The sequence below is a fragment of the Scaptodrosophila lebanonensis genome, unplaced genomic scaffold (assembly GCF_003285725.1).
Source record: "Scaptodrosophila lebanonensis strain 11010-0011.00,11010-0021.00 unplaced genomic scaffold, SlebRS2 tig00000138-arrow-arrow-pilon, whole genome shotgun sequence".
NCBI classification, from domain to species: Eukaryota; Metazoa; Arthropoda; class Insecta; order Diptera; family Drosophilidae; genus Scaptodrosophila; species Scaptodrosophila lebanonensis.
In genome coordinates this window covers 1,504,240-1,528,451 of record NW_022060587.1, presented here as the reverse complement: position 1 = coordinate 1,528,451, position 24,212 = coordinate 1,504,240, and the positions used below count along the sequence as shown (strand labels likewise).

General features: G+C 38.2%; 1 protein-coding gene across 1 annotated transcript in view; it reads left to right on the top strand.

The window, feature by feature from the left end:
* The window catches only part of LOC115629314 (neuronal acetylcholine receptor subunit alpha-7), a 250,300-nt gene that overhangs the window by 207,260 nt on the left and 18,828 nt on the right, over positions 1–24,212 (top strand). The window contains exons 6-8 of the mRNA XM_030525760.1: positions 8,636–8,711; positions 9,030–9,224; positions 12,833–12,919. Of these exons, the coding sequence (XP_030381620.1) occupies positions 8,636–8,711; positions 9,030–9,224; positions 12,833–12,919 (358 nt within the window). The remainder of the gene's footprint in view (positions 1–8,635; positions 8,712–9,029; positions 9,225–12,832; positions 12,920–24,212) is intronic.

Here is a 24,212-nt window from a genome sequence, read left to right as displayed (position 1 = left end):
CCGAGTTGAAATCACTGAAACTTTTTGACAAAAGATTCACTCACAACGATTCAATTGCTTGCTTATCTGTGCAACACAAAGTATCTTGCGCCAACTCATTTTCCCTAAAAGCCAGCTGCCGTACTATTCCACTATCTTAAGGCTATCGCCCCTTCCTCTCCCGCTGCCACTGTCTGTACACTGCTTCAAACTGTCATTGACTTTTTAAAACGATTACTGGTGCCTGTCAGCGACTGGATTTTCAAAGCGAACAATGCAGGAAGTGTATGCTGCAGAAACTCAGAAAGGACTTTGCATTTCCAGCAAGTTGATTTTGAACAAACATTTATTTAATTAATAGCTTTGCAGATCGTCCATAAAAGTCAAAAACTAACTCAAAATATATCTTCTCGTACCCGACCAACGCGATTTTCGGAAGTGGTGTTTGCCATAAAAAAAAACTGAAAAAACCCCCCTCCGTTCCAGTGTTTCAACTAAAATTAGCATTGTTGCACCGATTTCAATAAAGCATAGGATTATATGTGTGTAAGATGGTGTAGGTGTAGGGACATTATATAACTCCATACTGCTCGATTCACTTCTCTTTATATGGATGGACAAGCAAGCAGATATTCGAACACATTTTAATTGGATTTAACTTACTATTTTCTTCTTGTAGTTTTTTTGCCTGCTTTTATTTATTTGAAATTTGCTTTCCACCATTTTTCTGCACAACCCTAGCAACAACAGAAACGCAATTTGAATTGAGCACTCAACTCATCCCAATGCGGATTGAGCAGAAGGTGCCCCAGAAAAACTTCAAACTTTGATTAGTTAATTAAAGCCAAATAATATGGAAATTTGTATGGCTTTACATTTGAACAGATGAACGAACGGGTGGATTGCCGTTGCTGTTGCTGTTGTTGTTGCTGTTGCAAAACGCAGGTAATTTACCAATGGACGAAGCCAGATGATGAGGAAGACCATGAAGAAACAGAAGAAAAATCCAGCGAGCGAAATTGGCCTCGTCAATGTCAAAGGCAAATAAATTGAAAGAAAAAGGGCATGGCTCAAATAACTTTAATGTGCTCATGGCTACTGAAAGGTGAAGGCAAAGTCAGTTCGTGAATGGTTGGAAAAGGCAACCTGGAAAGGAAAAAGGTAAAACGCGCAGCTTAGATTGCGCTGCGTTTTATTTTTATGTTAATGCAAAAAGTTTTGCGCACTCAAGTTTATTGAGTGGCAGGCAAGCAGCCAAGCAGCCAAGCAGTCAAGCAGCCAAGCAGGCTAAGGACAAATGTGTGCGTGTGCGTGCGTGTGTGCGGGTGTTGGTGTGTGTGTGTGTGTGTGTGTGTGGCTGCGTATATGCGTGTGAGTGCGGGCGACAAAAACAAAGCCAAGAGCAACAAAAGCAAATGGCAGTGAAAGTTGTACCGTGCGCACAATGAAACATACTTTTGGGGGCATGGGAAGCCAAGGCAATCAGCTGTTGAAGCACACACTCACACACACACACACTCGTACACCGCTCGCGCCCACCACACCCCAAAGTAGTTTACAACTTTGCAACTGCATTTTTGGAAGGGGCTCGCAAACAAAGTGGAAGGCGGTTGGTTGCCAAGGACACATTTCACATTTTAATGTGTATTGCGGTTACTTACTCCCTATTCCACGTTCCACAACTCAAGCCCAAGCCCAGGCCCAGGCCCAGGCCCAAGCGTATCCTCCCAATGTTTTTCCTTATTGCTGTCATTACCCATCTACTTGTCGCTCATTGGTGTGGCTGTTGTTGTAGTCCTTTGACTTTGGTAATGCCAAAAAGTTTTTAAACTCTATCGCTTATGGCTTTTGCTGTCTTAGGGCGCTCGCTGACTCGGAAAAATATACATACTGCATTCATACATATATTCACATAAAGATATGTTTTTATATGCAAAAACTTGCGAACAATCGTTATATATCAGAAACAAGATTATTCAAAAACAACTAAGAATTTCAGCAGGAAGAACTGAAATAGAGCAGCAACTGTCGGATCAGTTTAGAAATATCTCAACCTTTCAATCACTTTTGAAAGTCAGCCAACAGCCATTAGAGAAACTATTTTCATTTAATATTAATATCTTACCTACATTAACTTACACATGCTTAGGTACTTAGGTAGTTGTCCCGTCTCCCACAACATTTTTAAATTTCTCATTTGAGGCTTATTAAGTGGCCTTCTCTTCGTCCTGTAGGGAATGTAGTCTGAGCGCAACGTTGGGACATTATGATGTACAAAAATTTGGCGCGTAATTTGTGTTCATTCATTGGTTTATATACGCTTTGCCGAAAAGTGTGGAGATACATTAATTTGTTATGCTAGTTTGTAACACCCAGAATGTATATAGTGGCGTATCAGTATAACAAAACGATTTGAAACTGCGTTTCGGTCTGCCTGTCCGTATTTCTGGATTTGGTTGACCCTTTACAGCTCTAGGTATTCGCGCTGTATTCTATTGAATTTCTGCAAGAGTAATTGCTTTTAATAGAATTCAGTCCTACATAAGAGAACATAAGCTGGGCAGGCAATGTTGTCCAACAAGCATACAACAATTTCCCGCCAATTCTGTCACATGCTCCAAGTTGTAACAAGGCTTCCATGCGATACAGAAGTTAAAAAAAACTTTTTAGCAAAGAGGTGGTGAAAGCATTACGTTTTTATTTGCAACCAGAATTCGATGAATCAGTCTTCAGCAATATTATGCACTTAATGGCCCCTTATCTCGTTTCCCTTATCTCGTTCAAATCAGCAAGACACTTATTTTCCCGCTTACACCGTTCGTATGTGTATGAACGAGTTGAGTTTTAAAAATTATACCAGGAATAAATGTCACCAAATAGATCTCAAGTTTTCTATTAATTTGCTTTAACACATTTTGGATTTTAACATTCTTTCTGCCATTCTGCCTGTATATTATTGCAAAATTTGTTTAGCACTTCAAGTAAATTTTTGAACAGGCGAACAAATTTTGTTTGTCTAAAGTAAAATCTAGGAACGTAACGCCATATTTCGAATTGAGTCCATGTCTCATTTAACACGATTTCATTGAACATGAGGTTTTCTTATAATTCAGAAGCCCCCTTGAATCGTACGGATCGATCAGTTTGCTCCCTTCATTCTCGTAGGATTTTTAGAGGCTGATTGTGCCTCTTCAAGACAGTCAGCCCGACCACCGATTTGGTTGCACATCATACAGGTTCACATATCTTGAAGGCATATGCCGCTACAAACTACTGTGATGGTTTTTTTGATCGATTTCAATCGAGTTTTGCACAGCTAAAGAAGCTGAAGAATTCCAAGAAAGACAAGAGTTATGGAGAATCAGTGATTGGTGAGGGAAGAGGGAGGGAATTTACAAAATGCAAATTTTTTGCGTATTCACATAAGGCATCTGGGACTGAAATTTAGAGTCCCAAGATCTTATAGTCTCCGAGATATACACAGGTGTTCATACGAACAGATGGACAGACAGACAGACAGGCTAGATCGACTCTTTTTGTCATGTTGACCACGAATATATATACTTTGTAGGGTCTGCCACGCCTCCTCCTGCCTGTTACATTTTTCTCCTCGCGCAAACCTAATATATTCTTTTACATTTCATGTACAGAGTATAATAACGTGGTTCTTACGAACGTAGCTCCCGTGTTGAACGAGTGAGACATACATACTCATCGGATCAGAGCAACAGTGAAGGGAAATAGATGAAGGAGAAGACTAAAATCGGTTAGGTATACAGACTCAAGAATAGTGCAGAACCCTCTTCATAAGATGACTGAGAAGTTCTCAGTTTACCTCGTAAGGGTTCGAGGACATAGGGACACAGAGAGGAGCTGTACAGGCGTTGAGCTGGCAAGACACCGCACCACCGTCCCTGTCATTCTGTATAAGGAACGTATCAGTATACCGATGGCCAGCTGCAAGCTTTAGCCTGGAATCACTGCGAAGTGGAAATTACACGTTCTTCTCCCCTACCACAGTGGTTCTTAGGAGCCAACTTCCTCCCAACGTTATCAGCATTATCCAGAAGGAGGCGGAGGAACATTTTCAAATTCATCCAAGCCTCTAGATATACAAGTATGTAGTTGATGCGCAGGCACGCAGAAACCATTTTGTGTTATTTTTATGTACTCGTCACAACAGCAAAATACTTGTAAATTCCTCTTAAACCGAATGCCAATTAGCGGCATGAATAATAACAGAAACGCCTTCATTTTATTCAAAGCCGAGCTTCACTGTTCTCTTCACGCAACCCACGTGTTTGAGTGAAGGAATGGCGAATGCGTAATGTTAGCGCCATGCTGCCCACATATGTATGTAATTAAAACATAACATAACTAAGCTTTTTTCGTTTCATTTCGTGGCGAACTTTAGCATTCCATTATTAAAATAAAAATAATATCGAAATTACGTAAGCACGATGCAACAAACCTGTAATAAAAAGTATGAAACAGCAATAAAAAAATGTGGTCTGCAAAAACTGGGTGTGTGGACATGCATGAAAAAAACGATCTGCTCGACATTCCTTGGGGATACGTAAACAAAGAGAGTAACACACATACACACATACTATATGTACAAGTAAACAAAAAATGTGAGGTGGCTGGAGTTTGTTTATGTATGTGGAGTTTATTTTTGCATAAATTCCCATTTGGGAATATTAGCAAGAGAGGCCACTGTGGCCCATGGTGCTTTGCATACATATACTTAGTATAATGGGACTTACAGATTCTAATTAAAAAATTGCTTGGGGTTTATTTATGTATGGTAATATAAATGTTCTTTATTTAAAATATGTTAGCATGTGGAAATGCGTTCTCAGTTTATGTTTGTGCTGGGCAGGATATTGTATAATTAGAGCTGAGCTCTTCGGGCACAAGTCGCCCACACCTTTTGCTGACAAGCACTTACAACAACAAAAGTGCACCTTATGTCATATTGACGTTATTAAAACGCCCAAATGCCGGTTAGTCATTAATGGATTTGTCAATCAACCCTTCATGGCAGCCTATGCGTGTATATTGTTCCCTGTACTTGAAGGGAAAAGGGGAGGACTAGACTAGGACTATAGAGTAGAGCTAATTCTGTGTTTACTGGGACGGTGGTCATAATTACTTCTAGTTGTCATATTTTATGAAATTTTTACCATAATTCTAGAAAAATATTCTGAACCTATAATGAAAAAAATTGGCCATATCGGACAACTATATCCTATAGCTCCTATAGGAACGATTGGGCCAAATTTAAAAAAACATTGTTATTTTCGTTGTAAAACTTTTTTTATTATAATTACATTAAAATTATTATTTTGAGGGAAAGATCGTGGATTCTTCTCAGTACGCCTACATAAAGTCAATAATTTGTTGAATTATATAATATAAAAAAATAAAAAACAAAAACTCTAAATCATTATCCAATCGATTGATTCCATACAAGAATAGGTGATTGGTTGCTTGGTTCTTCCTTAGTGAAAAAACAAGGATTTTTTAAGAACAAGTATTCATATTATTTTATTAAATCTCATGCACTCTAGGCTTAAAAGTATGTAATGCAAATTAAATTTATGACAAGTTCAGGAACTGAAAACAATTATGTATGTATGTAAAACAAAAAAAATGGGTTATCCAATTTTTATGGTAAAAAAAAACTTAAAAACAAAATTAGAATGATAATCATAAAGGAAGACATATTTAATCATCAGTTACTCGAATTCGAATGCGTATAAAATCACTATCATTGGTGAAATAATTCTGAACTGGACTTTCTCTTGTTCGTTTATACATTTTTAACAGTGAACTCTGTTTTGAGCCGTTGCTGGCCAATTGTTGCTACCTCTTTGTATAATTCTTTGTAATGACCCATACAAGAATGGTTTCTAGCTATTTGGAAGCTGTGTGTGCTTATATTTATTTGTGTTGAGTTATTTTAAATCGTGCTAAATGGAATAAAGTCGTGTAACAAAATAAAACACACCGTTTTAAATCAAAACCGTGTGAAAAGAGAATTAAGTGTATATTGTATATATTCTTAATCAGCATCAAGAGAGAAATAGATTCAAACATGTCGGTTCGTCTGCCTAGATTTCGGACGCAACTGAGCCCACATTGACCAAACTTGGTGTGCAGATGAATTTATTTATTTATTTTTTTTGAGTGTTCTCCACCTTCCTGCGCTATTAAATTTCACTGCCAAAGCCACATAAACCAAACTTTGCACACATAGTTAAATTCAGTTCTCTACTTTTGTTGAAATTTTCATCCAAATCGGTTAAATGAAAAGTTATTAGGAATAACTGCAGGGCTGTAGCCTTCTACATAAAACACTATTACTTGTATAAATTAAACTAGGTATTATATAACTTATGCTATAATTGGATTCATAGTGCAAACCCATCGTTTTCTTTTTATGTTTTGTTTGTCCCAACAAATGTAAACAAATACACACGAGTATGAACATCTCTTTTCCATGAGTGTCAACTGCGGCGCCTACTTCAAGTACATCTGCAATATAACTTTTCGATCCAACACAATTGCACTTGACAGCTTAAAATGCTTAATTGCGAACTTTCTATTTGTATTTCATTTGGGAGGAAACATGTGTGTGAACATACTATATTTTACTACTATATTAACAAGCGCAAAGAATGCGCGCGTGCGTCTATTGGTGTGTGTGTGTGTGTGTGCCTTTCACTTGTTTTACGCAAAGCATAAAAGATGCGTGCAGGCGACTTAGTGCGTGTATGGGTGTGTGAGTGTGTGTGTGTGTGTTTGGTTGTGCGTGTGAGCACGCATGTTTGCCTGCGCTGCCCGCCTTTGTTTGCAACATTTTAATGAGAAAACTTTTACCAGCCCTCACGCACACACACACTCTCAAAGTATCTAAAAAAAAAAAAGCACATACTATATTCCTCTTTTTTATTTCTTTTATTGTATTGACATCGTACGCTGGAAAGTTCCCCAAAAAAGCGTTCGTACTACTATTTGTTATTTGCCAAAATGGGACGCACAAAATAAGTAACAATGCATGAGAGAACTTTTATTTGCTGTTCCGTTTCATCTTCTTCTCTTATTTGGTTTATTTGTATATATGTATGTGTGTACGTATACACGTATACACGTATGTTAGTATGTATGTACGAGTGTTTATAGAGAGATAAAATGGCAGTTGTGGGAACTTTGTGCATTTATTGATGGGCTTTTTGGCAAACATAATTTTTGTGTTTTTGGACTTTGATTTGGATTTGCGTTCGTTCGGATTCTGATTCGGATTCGGATTCGGATTCGGATGTGTGTGTTAAATAACTTCCCTGCGGCGCAATAAAACTGTAACAAATAAAATCGCATAAAATATTGTTAAGTGAAAGTAAATCAATTTGTGGTTATTCGCTTCGCATCCTCGTAAAGGAAGAGAAAGAAAACAAAAAAATATTGCTTCATTGGGCTTCATCGGCATTTGTCTTACTTTCGTTTCCGCCGTTTCAGCACACTGTGGGCAACGATGTAGCTAGCATTGATGGTCCTTTTATTAAATATTCTACAACTTTTTCTTCACGATATTAAGCACAAATGTAGTGAATTAAAATAAGATGTTAAAATAACGTTTTTCCCGTTTTAATGGCAAATACTTGTTGGAGCTGAAGGGGTGGGAGCATCGCTGGGAGACATGTGTTGACTTAGAACTATATTGGACTATAATGGAAAACAAAAAACCAACTTTTAATACTGTTGTAATATTGTCAGGCTAGGAACATTTTGGACTGTCCTCGTACATAGCAGAGCACCGAAAATGTCAAGACAATGGCACCATTATCCGTGTCTATTGGTACTTCAAAAATAAGCAGCATAAAGAAATGAAAAACTGTGATCGCAATTAAGAATTCAATCTGCAAAGTAATGTTATTTACGGAATTTCTAAATAAACAATTGAAAGAAAGCGTTCCGGAATTATATGATCCCGATGCATTGACGACGACCACTCTCATTAAAAGTGGCGCAAATTCCGTAGTGGGGAGAGGGGATGGAAAATCAAAACAAAAACTCGTATAGATATAGCAAAAACGACAAAAAATGCCTCGTATGTATGTAGAAAACAAAAAGTGCTCAAGAATGTAAAACCGTTTGAAAAATCTGCCTCAAGAGCAAGAGATTTGCTGAAGCTCAGGATTTGTTATCTTCTTACATATACTATTTATGAAGTTACTTATCATTTTCCCAATAAATTAAAGGTCTCTCGTACATCTTCAAATTTAAGAGTATATTTCAAGAAACAACGTTTTATTTTAAATCCGTAACTTGCCGTTTTTGCAAGAGCCTCCTTTAATGTGCCTCCTTTAATCTGAAAATGAATTTAATAGAAATGAAATAATTTCTTCATTTGCTTTCGTGCAGATATGTTGAGCATTATACTAATTGTGTTGCTCCTCTTTTTAAAATTAAATTCAAAAATTGGCGCCAGATTACAGAAACAAAGCCCGAACAAATACTGTAAGTGTAAACTGGAACATCATTCTTTACTAAATGAGTTGGTGTTCTTTGGAGTGGTATTAACATTTTCGTAATACAAATAATTCGTGTACATAATTGATAGACAACAGTTTATATCTCTTTTTGCTTGCAGCTGGATTTGCAACTACAAGACGAAGCCGGCGGCGATATCTCAAGTTTTATAACGAATGGTGAATGGGACTTACTGGGTAAGTTGATCATTGACAGCCGAACAAGTATAAAAGCCTTGCACACCTTTTGATAATACCCATCTATACTATTGAATATTGAAAAAATATTACATAAATTTTGTTTCTCTTACTAACAATACAACTACATATAACAAAAACACTATTTATTTGTAGCCCAAGCAAACTGATGTACTAATTAACGCCTTTAAACAATTCTCATCTTCTCTTCTACATAATCCCATCACATCTTGTTTCAAAAATAAAAATCAAACGATTGGCATAAACTGAAACAAATCAATGAACTAAACAAAAAAACTGAAAAACTAAAAAAAACAGGTGTGCCCGGTAAACGAAATGAAATCTACTATAATTGCTGCCCAGAACCTTATATTGACATAACATTCGCCATTTTGATACGACGCAAAACTTTGTACTATTTTTTCAATTTGATTGTGCCGTGCGTACTGATCGCCTCGATGGCACTGCTAGGGTTTACACTGCCACCAGATTCTGGTGAGAAGCTCTCGCTTGGTAAGTGCAACGCTTTTCTTTCCCGGTCCGTAGGAATACCCCGGGCACGCGCTCGAAAGTAGACTACAAAACCAATTAAAACAAACACTTAGCGCCACATGTGACGTTTTGAGTTGATTATTAGTTACGTATTTAATGGTAACCTGCGTACATGCCCCATAAGCCGATAGAATCCTATCTTCAAATCCAACAGCAGCAGCAGCAACAGCCGTTGTAGTTTTAAGGATTTAATGCTAGTGAACACAACATTTTGTATAGTATACCCAAAAACCTTGACTGCCGCTTGACAAATGCAACTTTAAATGCAATCCAATGGCCGCCGGCAACTGCCGACACACAAAGCGAGCACAAAACGAAAACAGGGAGAACGGCACACAAAAAGGGCCGCCATCATTTGTAATCAACGTCAGAGTGTGCAGCACAACAGCAAGAAACAAAAACTCAAAAAAGGATAAAAAAGAAGAAAATTTTGAAAAAAAAAAAAACGAAAAGAAAGTATATTCATAGGCAGCTAGCTGGCTGCCTTCCTGCAATAAGAATACAAATCGTTGCCAACACAGTAAACGAGAGAATAAAAGGAAAAGGGGAGATGAATGTATTTTACGCTGGCGACAAATGAAATTTAAAACACTCACAATAGAAACAGGCAAACTCCTCGTTTTAAAGACAGGCGCACAAGTAGTCAATGGTGAATGAGAGAGCGGCGAATTTTGGCTGCCAACCATATCTGATTTCGTTTTCAAGGGTCCATTAGTGTACACTGTGACAAATAGTACATGCATTTCAATAAAATGCTGGAGACATCTTCATTTTAAATAACAACATGTTTAACTGATTCACTTCGAAGCACTCAGAAAAGTCGGAGCTTAATCAATATTATCATTTTATTTATTAACTTTCTAAATGAACATTTCAAATTATTCCATTGCAAAGACATAAACATAACAATTCCATTTTCAACCTTTAACAACAGCAACAAGAACAACAAAAATTGAAAGAATTGAAATTTGAATTTGTTGGGCAAAAGCAAATCCTAATTCAACTTTAGTGTTCTCTGTCCTTCTTAATCAACACCGTCCTAAAAAGGTGTTAATAAAATCGACTCGAGTCCAAAGCTGTGTTGGCTTCAAACTAACAAACTAAATATGCACATATACTTGTATAGAGATGGATTTACTGAGAAGCTATAAAGAGATATGTGTATTCAGCTGAGAATAGGAAGTCCATCAAAGTCTGTTCATTGACAATTACTCACGTGATTTCATACAGAACTACAAATTTGAATAGGTATATACGGGTCGTCAGCCTTTGTGAGAGACTGTATATACATGCAGATATATACTATATTTGTATACGAGTATATAGTGTGCCACTAGCCATTAACTTTAGACAACAACATATTTTATAAGCTGTGGAAAAATCAGTTGCTGGCATTTCTGCTGCTACAGCCGATCCATATGGTCACGCCAGTCTTCAGCATACTTGCAACATAAATTTTAACTCTCAAACACACACACACACACACACACACACACACACATGTGTACACGAGCGTACCAACACACGCACATGTCAAGAGTTGCAACGCGAACGCCCAAATCTTTGGTCGAAACTTGCGCTCGTTGGCACGATAAATCGAAAATAAGGATTTTCATTTTTTGGCGCACATACGTGCGTGTTCATCATGCAGCTAACACTCACACACACACACACACACACACACACACACACACACACACATGCCGCAAACATTAGCATCACGTACTTTAAACATGCAGCATATGGCGCATGTTAAAAATTTATACAATATATTTTATCGAGTTTATGAGCAGCTGCAAACTTGTGCTCTCCCCCGTTCTCTTAGTCGAGTCTCTTACTGACTCAAAGTTTGCAGCTCACAAAAATGCCATATTTTAAAAATTGTGCATAGATACAATACACTAACACAAGCACGCATACTACTTCCTACGAGTGTGTGTGCGGGTTTTTTTTTTGTGTTGTGTTCTGGCCAAAATACATTAGAGCCGCCCGCCCTCTCTTTTAGCCACTGTCTCATGCATAATAGACAAGTTTGCAAAAACGCTGTGGCTAATTTATGTTCGCCTGACACTTTCACCGCCTGCCGACTGACTTTTGACATAAATTATATAACCATAAAGCGAACGAACGAACGGACGAGCAGACGAACAGACGAACCATCCCAAAAGAGTGTGTTCTTGCGTCACAAATATGCGTGAGCAGCAGCGGCAAAAACTACTAGCTGCCACATGAGGCAACTTTTGATAACACACTAAGCTCTGCCTGACAGTCTGGCGCATCAATTCGAGTTGCCATTTCAGCAACAAAGCAATAAATAATGATAAGCTACGCCCGTAAGGAAAACGTACAAGAAAGCAAGCAAACAAGCAAACAAACAAACAAACAGGCTTACAAAATATGCCAGAAAATGTTTTATTAATAATTTTCATTTCATTTTATTTTAATACTTGCTTGGTTGTTTCTTCTTTTTTTGTGGGTCGACAGATGGCTACACAAATACATATTTTAACTTAAACCCAGAAACAAACCGCAACATAAAAATTGATTGATGAGTTGCACGAAAGGTACAAAACCATAAGTGTCGGCTTGTCAGAGCTTAAATACGAAAGAGTCAACATGTATAGCTAGGTATATACTTGTATACTACTTTTAGGAATACACGACGCACACGAAACAACAAGTGATTTAATGAGGAGGAGACCAAATTAAGAAATACTCGTATTTTTATTGAATCCGGCACGATCGCCACTCGCCCTTTGTTACGCAAATTCAATTCGCTGCATATGCAATATATTACTAGAATATAAATTATTCATATGTACAATACCGGATTATTTGAAAAAAAAAAAAAAAAAAAACGGCAAGCGTTTTTACGCTTTTGTGTAAACTGTACAGACTCTCGAGATAAAGCACAAAATTTGACAGCAGCGACAACAACTGAGGTTCGGCGCAGGAAATACGGTAGTAGTTTTTTATTTGACAAACACACACACACACACACACACCCACACACATACACGCACGCATATACCCACATACAATGTACAACATACGCCCACGGAAAACAGATGCAGCAGCAACAACAGCCACTAGAAAAAGAACAACAGCCGCATGGAATGCAAATCGGAGAAGCAACCGGAGTTGGAGTTGAAAAAGTGCAGAAAAAATTAAACAACACTTGAATGCAATTATTTCTTTAAAGCTCTTTTAAATGCTAGAGAATTTTGTAGGTATCTCTAAGATACTACTGTGGCCATATTTTGATTGACAATAACAAAAACTGTAGCATAACATTTTGGTTTTCATCTGGAAATTGACAATGAATAGTAAATAGAGCTTGTCAATTTTCATTTGTGTTGCGCACTTTCTGCCCATTAATCATATTCTAATAATATTGTTTTATTCTCTCCCCTCTCTCTCTCTCTCTCTCTCTCTGTCTCTCTCCCTCTCTCTCCGTTTCTCGATTGCCAACTGTTTATGCGCGTCGTCTCTCTATTTATCTAATTCTCTAACATCCATCCAACATGCAATGTTGCAATATAAATATATTTTATGGCACACACTTGCAGGAGTTACTATTTTATTATCGCTCACAGTCTTCCTGAATATGGTGGCGGAAACGATGCCGGCAACTTCCGACGCTGTGCCGCTGCTCGGTAAGTGAATCCTAACAGCTGCATTTCTATATAAATTTTCATTATGTCGCATAGCAAGGAAATCGGCATTATGGAAATCACTTGAGAGCAGCAGCCTAAAAATACTTGAACTAATGAGAAAAGATTTTTACATTTTGCACAGCAACAGACTTTAATTAAACCATTTTTTTGCGTTTTTTTAATTGTGTTGTTTGTGTACTCTGCGGTCCTTTTTTTGTGGGGTGCCGGCCGTTTTTTTTTTTTTTCTGCATTCCCTCTCTTTTTCTCTCTCCCTTTTGTTTTAAGCGTTTAAAAACGTATTAAGCGACGCGCATACCTACTCGTAACTTTATGCAGCGCAAGAAAAGTTGAAATTAATTTCGAAAAAAATCTGGCGCTCTAAATGGTATTTTATGGCTTATGATTTGCCACATACATGTCGCGCGCGCACACACACACACACACAGACACACACACACATGCATATGCTGGCAAAAAAGGACACGGCTTTAATTTGGTGTGGATTAAAGCGAAAACAAAAAGGGAGTAGCCTCCGCAGGAAGCCTGAGAAAAATCTAGCACCAATCAAGCAAGGGGCAGGTAGAGTTTTTTCGACTCTACCATCAACTTTTTATGTGAAACAGGACAACAACAGGCAACAACAACAGCTAACAGCAATATAACAGCAACAGAGAGACCTCAACAAAGTTCCAACTTAACTTGCTCCCAGCGGCCTTGTGGCTCGTCCAGCGCAACGCCGCCCCCGCCCCCGCCCCCGCTTCTGCTTCTCGTTCAGTTTCAAATAAAATCAAAACATATTGCACCTTGGAGATTTTCATCGCTATTAGTTTCAAATTTGAAGTTTCCGTTGTAAGATTGAAAGCAATAAACACGTGCAACAAAATTACCTGTTTCGAGTTTCATCTCCGTCTGTGGCGCCGCCACTTAATGCCGCACGCAGTTCACCAAACTTTTCTTTCTCACCTCATTTTTATTTTATGGGGCGGCGCAAGCGTTTGAATGTCCATACATACATACATACATGTATTTTTATTATTACTGTATGTTTTTTTTCCTTTTTTTTTTTTGACTGAACGCACGACTTGGTTGCTGTTGTACGTGTAGTTGTTGTACCCGAGGGGTAAGAATTGGACTTTGTAAATCGCATGAGAGCGTCAACAGGTGGTTATTTACATGCATAATACACATGGGACTAAATATATCCAATAATATACAATTGTTGTTAATTCTTAGTATGACAGATTATTTTTCATTGATTGATGGAACTTAGTTTCCCTGTGTTGCTCACGAGCTCAAGAGCCCCTGTGTTCAGTTCGAAAGACTCTCTTTTGACTTAACAGTATTTAGTAAACTTTTTTTAATTATAGATTAGAGTCCTTGAAACAATGACAATAATTGCTGTACAAATTATTGGTCAACCAATGCCCTTTTCTTTATATTTGACAAAACATGGTTGGAAATGGAATGGAACCATGTTTTTTCTATGAAGCCTTGTTCACTTCAAGGTACTGTATTCACGATGAGCAACTTGTGGGGCATTGGTATATGTATCTTGTATATGACCTACAAGATAAGTACTACTAAATAAATCTCTGGTTTTGACAGCCAAAGAGCAACACACACTATTTGCTTACGTATTAGTGTGTATGTGTCTGTGTGTGCTTAACATGATGTTCAATTAAGAGCGAGGTAAGCGACTTGATAAAATAAAAAAGAATAACAAGCATAAAAAAATATATAAATATACATACTATATACTATATACTATATACTATACATGGTAAGGTCCCTCACACACGTGATTGAAGGTTCAACCGTGGTTATCCCCACATCATTTAATAACTTATTACATGCAGCAAATAATACCTATGAGTGATGTATTGCATTGTATTGTATTGGATTGTATTTTATTGTATTGGATCGTATTTTATTGTATTGTATGGCATTGTATTTTATTTTACTGTACTGTACTGTATTGTATTGTATATTATTTTATTCTATTTGTATTTTATTGTGCAAGTATTGTACCATACTTGTATTGTGTATTTTATTTGATTGCATTTGTATGTATTGTATTGAATTTTATTGTATTGTATTGTATACTTAGATTGTAAGAGAATGAAGCGCGTTACAAGCGCATACGTACATATGTGTTGTTAAAATTGTAATTGTAGAGTGTATCAACAGGAAAACATCAGCAGCCCCGCGGTGCTCAGATTACAGCAAAATAAAACCCAAAAAGGAAAGTCAACACACAACGCTGCCGAGCTACATCTGTATGTCGCATTTGCACAAACACACAGACAAATAAGCCCCTGAGTTGAATGGAAAAACTTCTATTTTATAGTTCATTTCCACTACCATCTCTCTATACTCGTACTACAAGTATACGTACAGATATACTACAAGTATATATTTATATGAGAATGTTTGTATGCGTTCTCAGTAATCCTTATAATGTCTTGTTTATGTGTTTTCAATAGCCATTGGAATTACACAGCATTGCCCAAAAAACTAAAACCCAAGACCAACCGCCCCCGTCACAGCCTCCTCCATCTCCATCATTGCACAAACGAGTAGGGTCCTCGGCCTTTAGATGCTGTTTTTCTATGCCCATTTGCCATGTATTTTTGTATGCCTTATCGTAGACCCAGCAAAGCGGTCATCACATTAATTACATTAGACATAAGCAAACCGTTGGCCTCCTAATGTGGCCTAGGTATACATACTATATACTAGTACGTAGTGCGCTCAGTTGTGTGTGTGAATGTGTGTTTTTTCTTTTCGATGATTGTTCGAGTATACTATAGTTGAATAGAAATACATACCGGTACGTAGTGTGTGTGTATTTATGCGACATGTAACTGGATCTAAAAATACTAAATAAGGTAACGAAGAATGCATTTTAAAACCTAATGGACTCATAAAGTAGTTGTAGTTCATTACACATTTAGCGCACATTTGTATATATTTTTAGACCAGAATCTAATTTTTCATTATAGCCTGTTTTGGGGTAAATAGATGATGTGTACACCTTTCTATGACTTGTCCCTGACCTATGGGGAAAGTTACCTTAAAATAAAATCAAATAAAACTGTAGAGAAACAAAACCAGTTTAGTCATTGTGACTCGTAGATATTCATTTTTAATTGCCCCTTCTTATATACATACATATATACTATATTCTAGTCCTCTATATTTTGTTTCTAAAAATGTCAGATGGTTACTAGCTATTATGTGGTTACACATTGCGAGGTAATTTTGATTAACTGCTTAAACAATACACTATTCGTATGCATCCAAGCTGTTACTTAAAAGGGTATGCAATATTTTTAATATATATGATGACAAAGTTACGAAATTGGGATCGAAATCGTTATATACAAGTATGTACATATATACGTTCCACGTTCAAGGCAATTTCGCATTTTTGAATACTGATTCCTCAACAACTCATTAAAGCTCGAAAAGCCAAAAAGACGTTATTTCTCGCATTAATATTGTACGTATAGTATTGTACAAACTAAGATCTAGGGCCTGACTTTTGATAAGTCTTTTGTGACATGTTTGGATACAAAAAGTATACAAATAATAGATACTTAGATGCTGCTGGACTGTCTATGTTATTCTATTGTTATTCATTCATTTGTTTATTTGAGTATTAGTTCGGAGAAAGTCTCTTTACAATATTGATATTGCAATACATTGATAGTGTAATCACACATTCATTCAAACATTTCGTTTTACGAGTTGCCCTATTGCATGTTATTTATAGTCGTCTTTTTTTTACCAGTTTACGGGCATATGCACCAAATGCGAATTATTACGACACTCGCACGATATGTTATATGACAACCTCACGCATACACACACACAGACACCCACTCTCACGCGCATATAGAACATCGTCACGAAACAGCAATACTAATGCATAAATATATAAATACACCCACACACACACACACCTACATACAATGTATCGAATAAAAAAATTTAATGCCCTTCTATCTAACGAGGACTGTGTGGCAGTCGACCAGCAATCAAGCAATCACACTAGCAAGCATACATACTACAAAGGGAATGAAAATATATAAAAACAACAACAACAACTACTACTACTACTACTACTACTACTACTACTACTACTACTACTGCTACTGCTTTCTGAGCAGGCAGCGAAAACTGTAAGCCAAACAAAAATCGTTAGCATCGAGCAAAAATAAAATGCAATAAAAAAGTATTAGGCATGTTTACAGGCCAGCATCAATAATTTTAATCAGTTTACTCAGTCGTAGTACTATCTGCGTCTTCCTTGACCCTTTATTCTCCTGTGTGCTCTACGTCTTAAACATTTCTATGGCATTTTTTTCCTATGTGTTTACCTTCTTTTGTATTCTTTCGTTATAAGTTTGTTTTTGTTCAATTGCTGTACTATTTGATTTGAGAAATGCGCATAGGCATTACATACATATTAAAATATATAAATATATACTGCGTACTTATATACTATATGCGATAATATATGTACTTATTTTCTTTTGCCAAGGACCACTACCACATAATGTAAAAGAAAAAACGTTCTTGTTGGCATGCAAGAACACAAATGCCTATAAGCTGATCATCGTCGTCAGCGCGCAATTGAATACCACACTCCCAACACACACACTCACACACGCAGACTCATTTATAAAAGAGACTCACACACACACACACACACACACACATTACTGAATCAAGCAATATGAAATGTCGATAAAACATGAAACATTAAGCTACTCGAAAATGCAGCTAAGTCAAATCATACATACTAGATGCATATAAGGTATGGTGTGGCAAACACACACACACACACACACACACTCCTACATACTACTTATGTTCATGCCTACAGAAGAAATCTTACATACTTACATGCATATTCATGCCGCTGCGGAGACGTCGCCAATTGAAGCATACTTTTAGGCGCCTTTGAACTTGCCGGGAGTGGCAGCTCTATGAACAATCTAACTGGACCCACTTTTTGAATGCACTCACTTTTGCTGCAACTCTGTTTTCTATATACATAGCTTAAGGTTCATGCACAGACACAGATACACCCACACACCCACACCCACACACATATTGAATAGATTATATATTCGCTGAAAAGGGAAGGGCTCAGTAGGAGTAAAGTAAAAGACAATAGTCGCGGACCGCCGTGCGTCTGTTCGCTTTAGAGTTTTATTGGAGACTGACACTTTTGCTATACATATTCTTTATGCTTACATTCGTATGCAACAGTGACAGATAACTTGTAGATAACATAAGATTATTATCTGCTTATATTAACATGCGTGCATTGGTACTTATGTTTGTATTGATTTTCAACACCCTTCCTCAATGCAAACATGTTTTACAAAAATTTTCAAATCAAATTTAACAGCTTTGTAAAATGAACATGCTTCGCTTTAGGGAGATTTTTCGTTAAAATATCAGCTATCATTTCATTGGTTGATGTATACTGTAAAACAATTTGTTCTTCGTTTACAACCTGTCTTGCAAAATGATATCTAATATCAATATGCTTTGTTCTTTCATGGTGTACAGGATTCTTAGCTAATTGTTGAGCACTTAAATTATCGCCATGAAGAATAGTTGGAGTACTCGAGTCACCGCAGCCAATCTCCACTATAAGACGCCGTAGGTATATGGCCTCCTTACACGCAGTTGAAAGAGCCATATACTCCGCCTCCGTGCTGCTAAGTGCCACGCTGCGTTGCTTTTCAGATCGCCAGGATATGGGTCCTCCAGCCAAGTAGTATACATAGCCAGTATACGACTTGCGATCGATGCGGTCGCCACCCCAGTCTGCATCCACATAGCCGGTAAGGGGTTGTCCACACTCTTTGTAGTGCAACTTCAGGTCCACAGTTGACGCCAGGTATCGAAGCACATGTTTTACACCCACTAGGTGCTCTGCATGCGGATCTTGATTCCGTTGAGCTAACTTGGCAACGGAATGCAATATGTCTGGCCTTGTTGTAAGCGCCAGCCACATTAACTCGCCAATTGAAGACTGGTAGGATGCAATGTCAACCTTTTGACAATGCTCGCTGGTACATATCACTTGGAAACCAGCATCCAGTGGGGTCGCTGTAGGTCTACAGGTCTCGCATCCATGTTCACGCAATATGTCTTTGATGTATTGCGAATTGCTTAGCGAAATTTCGCCAAGCTCACCGTCGCGCTGCACTTCCATGCCAAGGAACAAATGCAGCTCTCCCTTGTCAACACATTCAAACGATGTTGTAATGGCTGACTTGATGTTGGCCAAGTCCTCTTTTGATCGGCATGCTATAATTATATCATCAACATAAACAAGGATTAATGATAAGTCACCTCTTCCGTTCCTTTTGTAAAGACACGGTTCATTTTCACATGCTACAAAATCTATGCCTTGTAGTACACAATCGAGCTTGGAGTTCCACTCGCGCCCCGACTGCTTCAATCCATATATTGCCTTTTTAAGCAATAAAGCCTTACTTGGATTATTGGGATCTGTGTATCCCTGTGGCTGCTTCATATAAACAGTTTCATGCAGGTCGCTATTCAAATAGGCGGTACACACATCTATCTGGTGAAGGTACAGCTTCAATTCCGCTGCTAACGCCAAAATAAACCGCACGGTTTCCAATCTGCAAACGGGTGAGAACGTCTCTACATAGTTCACGCCATACTTCTGGGAGCACCCTTTAGCAACGAGTCGTGCCTTGAAACGTTCGACTTTTCCATCAGAGTCACGTTTCAGGCTGTATACCCACTTGCAACCAACTGCTCGCTGATCTTTTGGTAAATCAGCCATCTGCCAGGTTTCGTTTGATTGTAGTGCCTGATATTCCTTTTGCATCGCCTCTTGCCAGAATACTGCATGTGTGCTACCAACGGCCTGATCATAGGATGTCGGAACCATTACGTCACTAGCAACCAATGCTCCAAGCACATTGTATTGCTTTCTTGGACGACCAGGTTTACCATTTCGAACAATTTTAGGCCGGCCTGGCCCAATCTTCACAGTATCCTCGTCAGAGTCTTCTTTTTCGACTGCACTCTCATATGCGTTGGAGCTGCTGTCGTCAGAACTGTGCTCACTGTCATCGTCGTCGATGCTTCTGTCACCATCCGTGTGAGTGACATGCTCTTGAACCTCGCATGCAGGAAAATCTACCGTAACGGTATCTTCATTGGTATGACCACCACAACGCTCATCAAATAGAATGTCTCGTTTTTCGACAATCGTCCTCGTCTCTGGGTCGTATAACCGATAGCCTTTGGCTGCTACCGAATACCCAACCATACGGTACTCATGCCCTTTGGGTTTGAATTTGCCTTTACGGGGACCCTTTGCAAGTGCAACTGCAATGGAACCAAAAACTTTTAGATGGCTAACACAGGGTTTCTTACCTGTCCACGCTTCCATTGGAGTCAGGTTGTTCAGTGCACTGGTAGGTGATCTGTTTCTTATGTATACTGCTGTGTTGACTGCTTCGGCCCACAAAGACTCGCCTAGGCCCGACTGCACCAATAAGCATCTGGACATCTCCGTTAATGTCCGGTTTGCTCTTTCCGCCACGCCGTTCTGCTGCGGAGTATAAGCCACGGTCAATTGCCTTGCAATACCATGGTGTTTCAGGAAACCGTTGAATGTTGTGTTGACAAACTCGCCTCCATTGTCGGTTCGAATACATTTGAGCTTTTTATCTGTTTGCCGTTCAACCAAGTTTTTAAATTCGACGAACTTACTGAACACTTCATCTTTCTTCCGCAAAAAATAAACAAATATACGCCTGGACTTGTCATCGATGAAGGTCAGAAAGTATTTGGATCCAGCAAGTGACTTCGTGTCGAATGGGCCGCATACATCAGCATGAACCAGTTCCAACAGCTCTTCGGCACGGTTAGTGCTTACCTTTGGGAATGGCTGTACATGTATTTTGCTTAGCATACACGTTTTGCAATTCAAGTTGTCTGGGAAAAAAACCTTTCCAATACCACGCACTAGCTCTTTGCTGATCACTTCCTTCAGACTGGTAAAATTTAAATGGCCATAACGCTTATGCCACAATGTACCATCTGATTCAGTTGCGGAATAACACCTATTTTGTTTGCCTTGAAACATATAAAGGTTCCCAACTTTATTCGCTTTCAGTATACACTCGCCGTTTTGTATAACTTTAGCAAAATGTGGCCCAAAATGTATAACATTGTTCTTTTGCACTGACCGGCTGACGGACATAAAGTTGCCATTCATTTTCGGTACATACAGTACATCTGACAACACCAAGGTACAAAGTTCTGTCTGTAACTTCACCTCTCCTCTGCCTTCGGCCTTCAGGAAACCAGCGTCAGCTAAACCGATCATTTCAGTGTGCGCAATAAATTTTGAAAATAACGTCTTATCGCAACACATATGGCTTGTTGCTCCGCTGTCCAGACACCACATGTTGTTCTCTATCTTTCCAACGTCCAACGCATTTAACAAGCTGCTCTGCTTTTCCATCTCTTTCTTTGTCGATTGCTTTTTCCCTTCACCGCGAATTTTCTCACGCTTGCACTGTGCCTTGTAGTGCCCTTTTTCGCCGCAGTTGTAGCAAACGACGATTTTTGAATTCCTTTTTGAATTCGCTTTGGAATGCGCGACGATCTGCTGCGTAGCTATAAATGCTCTTGCATTCTCGCTCTCTCCATCTGCATTGCCTCTGCGCTCTCCCTCTTCCATCAGCTTGATACATAACACATCAAATGACGGTAAATTGTCACGCGTCTCAATGGCGACGACAAAATTTTCGTATGGTTCGGGCAAGCTTGACAACAACACGATTGTTTTTAACTCATCATTTAATTCGATGCCAACTGTACACAAACCATCCAGAATTTCGTTAAATTCGTGTATGTAACTTGAAATGCTTTGGCCTTGAAACATGCGTTTGCCTAGCAATTTCTTGTACAGCGACACTTTCCGTACAGGTCCACTCGGCTGATGAACGTCCTTTAACTTTTTCCATGCCTCGTACGAAGTGTTGCAATTTTTAATGAAGCCCAATTGTGAAGCTTTTACACTTAGCGTTATAATTGCTAATGCCTTTTCATCTTTTGGCCTTGAACTCTCAGTATTACTAGGTTCAGCACCTGATGCCACACTCCACAATTCCGCGTGCACTAAGACAGATCGCATCTGTATGCTCCATGAGTCATAGTTATGCTCTTCCAATTTGTCTATTTGATATAGCGCACTCATTTTTTAAATGTTATATTTCTTGAGTCACCAAACGATTACTATTTCACAATACTTTGAACTTCTCCTATGAGCCTATATGCCCTGGGCCCATAACCTATTGAATAGATTATATATTCGCTGAAAAGGGAAGGGCTCAGTAGGAGTAAAGTAAAAGACAATAGTCGCGGACCGCCGTGCGTCTGTTCGCTTTAGAGTTTTATTGGAGACTGACACTTTTGCTATACATATTCTTTATGCTTACATTCGTATGCAACAGTGACAGATAACTTGTAGATAACATAAGATTATTATCTGCTTATATTAACATGCGTGCATTGGTACTTATGTTTGTATTGATTTTCAACAACACATAGAAGAGTATAGTACATTGTAACTATCATGTAAATAGAATGTATGAAAATACTTTTCGCTCTCAAACTTAAAATTCGCTCGCTCTCTCTCTCTCTCTCTCTCTCGCTTTATCTGTCGTATTTCTTATACACAATAGACTGCCTTTACTCACCAACAAATACACAGCCACTCACAATGATACACACATACAAGTACATTCTTCTGAACTGTGTGTATGTTACATTTTTTCTCCGGCCCAGTTGAGATGAGACGAGTTTGTTGGTTTAAAGCATTTTTGGTAGGAGTACAACGAATATGGATATACAGAGGTAGTCAAAAGTATTTACTAGACGAACACTTCTGAGCATTATATTCTCTCTTTGTTGGAGAGAATTCAAAGAAGAATTGAAAAAAATTACGATTAATAAAACGAAAATAGAAGCAAATGAACTGGAGATATTTCGGGATGAATTTAGGGCTTTGGGTTCAAATTATTCCGGTGATATTGAACTTTTAAAAGGTACCTGCAAAATTTCTAAAGGATTTAAATCAGCTTGTTCTTTCCTGGCCTTCCCAGAGCCCCAACATTAATATCATTGAAAGTGTTTGAGCCTTTCTAACATTCCAAAGGACTATCGATAAATATTGTATTGGAAATAGGGGAAAAAAAATTGAAAAAACTTCTCAAATCCAACTCAGTTCCATTCTAAGGCGAAATACTGCGTTATAATAATGAACGTGTGGTAGACTTTGTACGGTTTGTAGAAACGCCCCCCCCCCCCCCCCCCCCTCTTTACGCCCTTGTAAGCATCAGTTCATTTGCTTCTAAGTATTTTTGTCGTATGAACCATTATCTTTTTCTATTTCCATTATGCGATCGCAACACTTTTTTGCAACTTCCTTGCAACAAGAAAAAGCTCCATATGGCACATATGAACAAAAAAGGTTTGTTGTGTAAATTCTTTTGACTACCGCTAAAGAGTTCGTTAAGCACTGAGGATTTTATTAACGAATAGAGGACTTAGAGGTTGCAGAGTAAATAAACTATTTGATGTTTGGTATGCCTGCAAGTTTTTAGGAATGTTGCGCTTTAAAACGCATCTATTTACATTCAAATAAACGGAAATGTGAAGAATTATATGTGTCTGAAATAAGCCAATTTTGGAAGAAATACATTTTGTTCCTTAGCTATACCTCAATTCAAGGCAGAGGCTAACAGTTGTAAAGTTAACCGACACACTCTTGTCTTGGTAAACCTCGCCGGACCGTTTTTATTCCGTTCGAGATTCATTTTTCAAGTCATATTCTGCGTATATTTGTTCTAGAAAATATCAAACTTTTCAATTATAAATCGGAAATTCCAAACACTTCCAATTGGTATTGCCAAGTAGCACAATATATTTGTAAGTATAATACAACCTACTTAAAAAATGAACTACTCGAACACATAAATAGTTTCGAAAACGAGTTTTCTGGTTAAGAGTGGACTAAAATCGTGTCATGACATGTTTCACATCTAGATGCAGCAATAAGAACTGACAAGGAACTTGCCCATAAAAAGGAGAAGCGCATATCTGGTTTCTTTCTGGAAAAGTTTGAGGCACTAAAACAATCCCTTGCTGAATAGTTTATTTTTATTTAAATACGTATACAATGTATCACTTGTGAAACATACTGAGCCACTGTCCC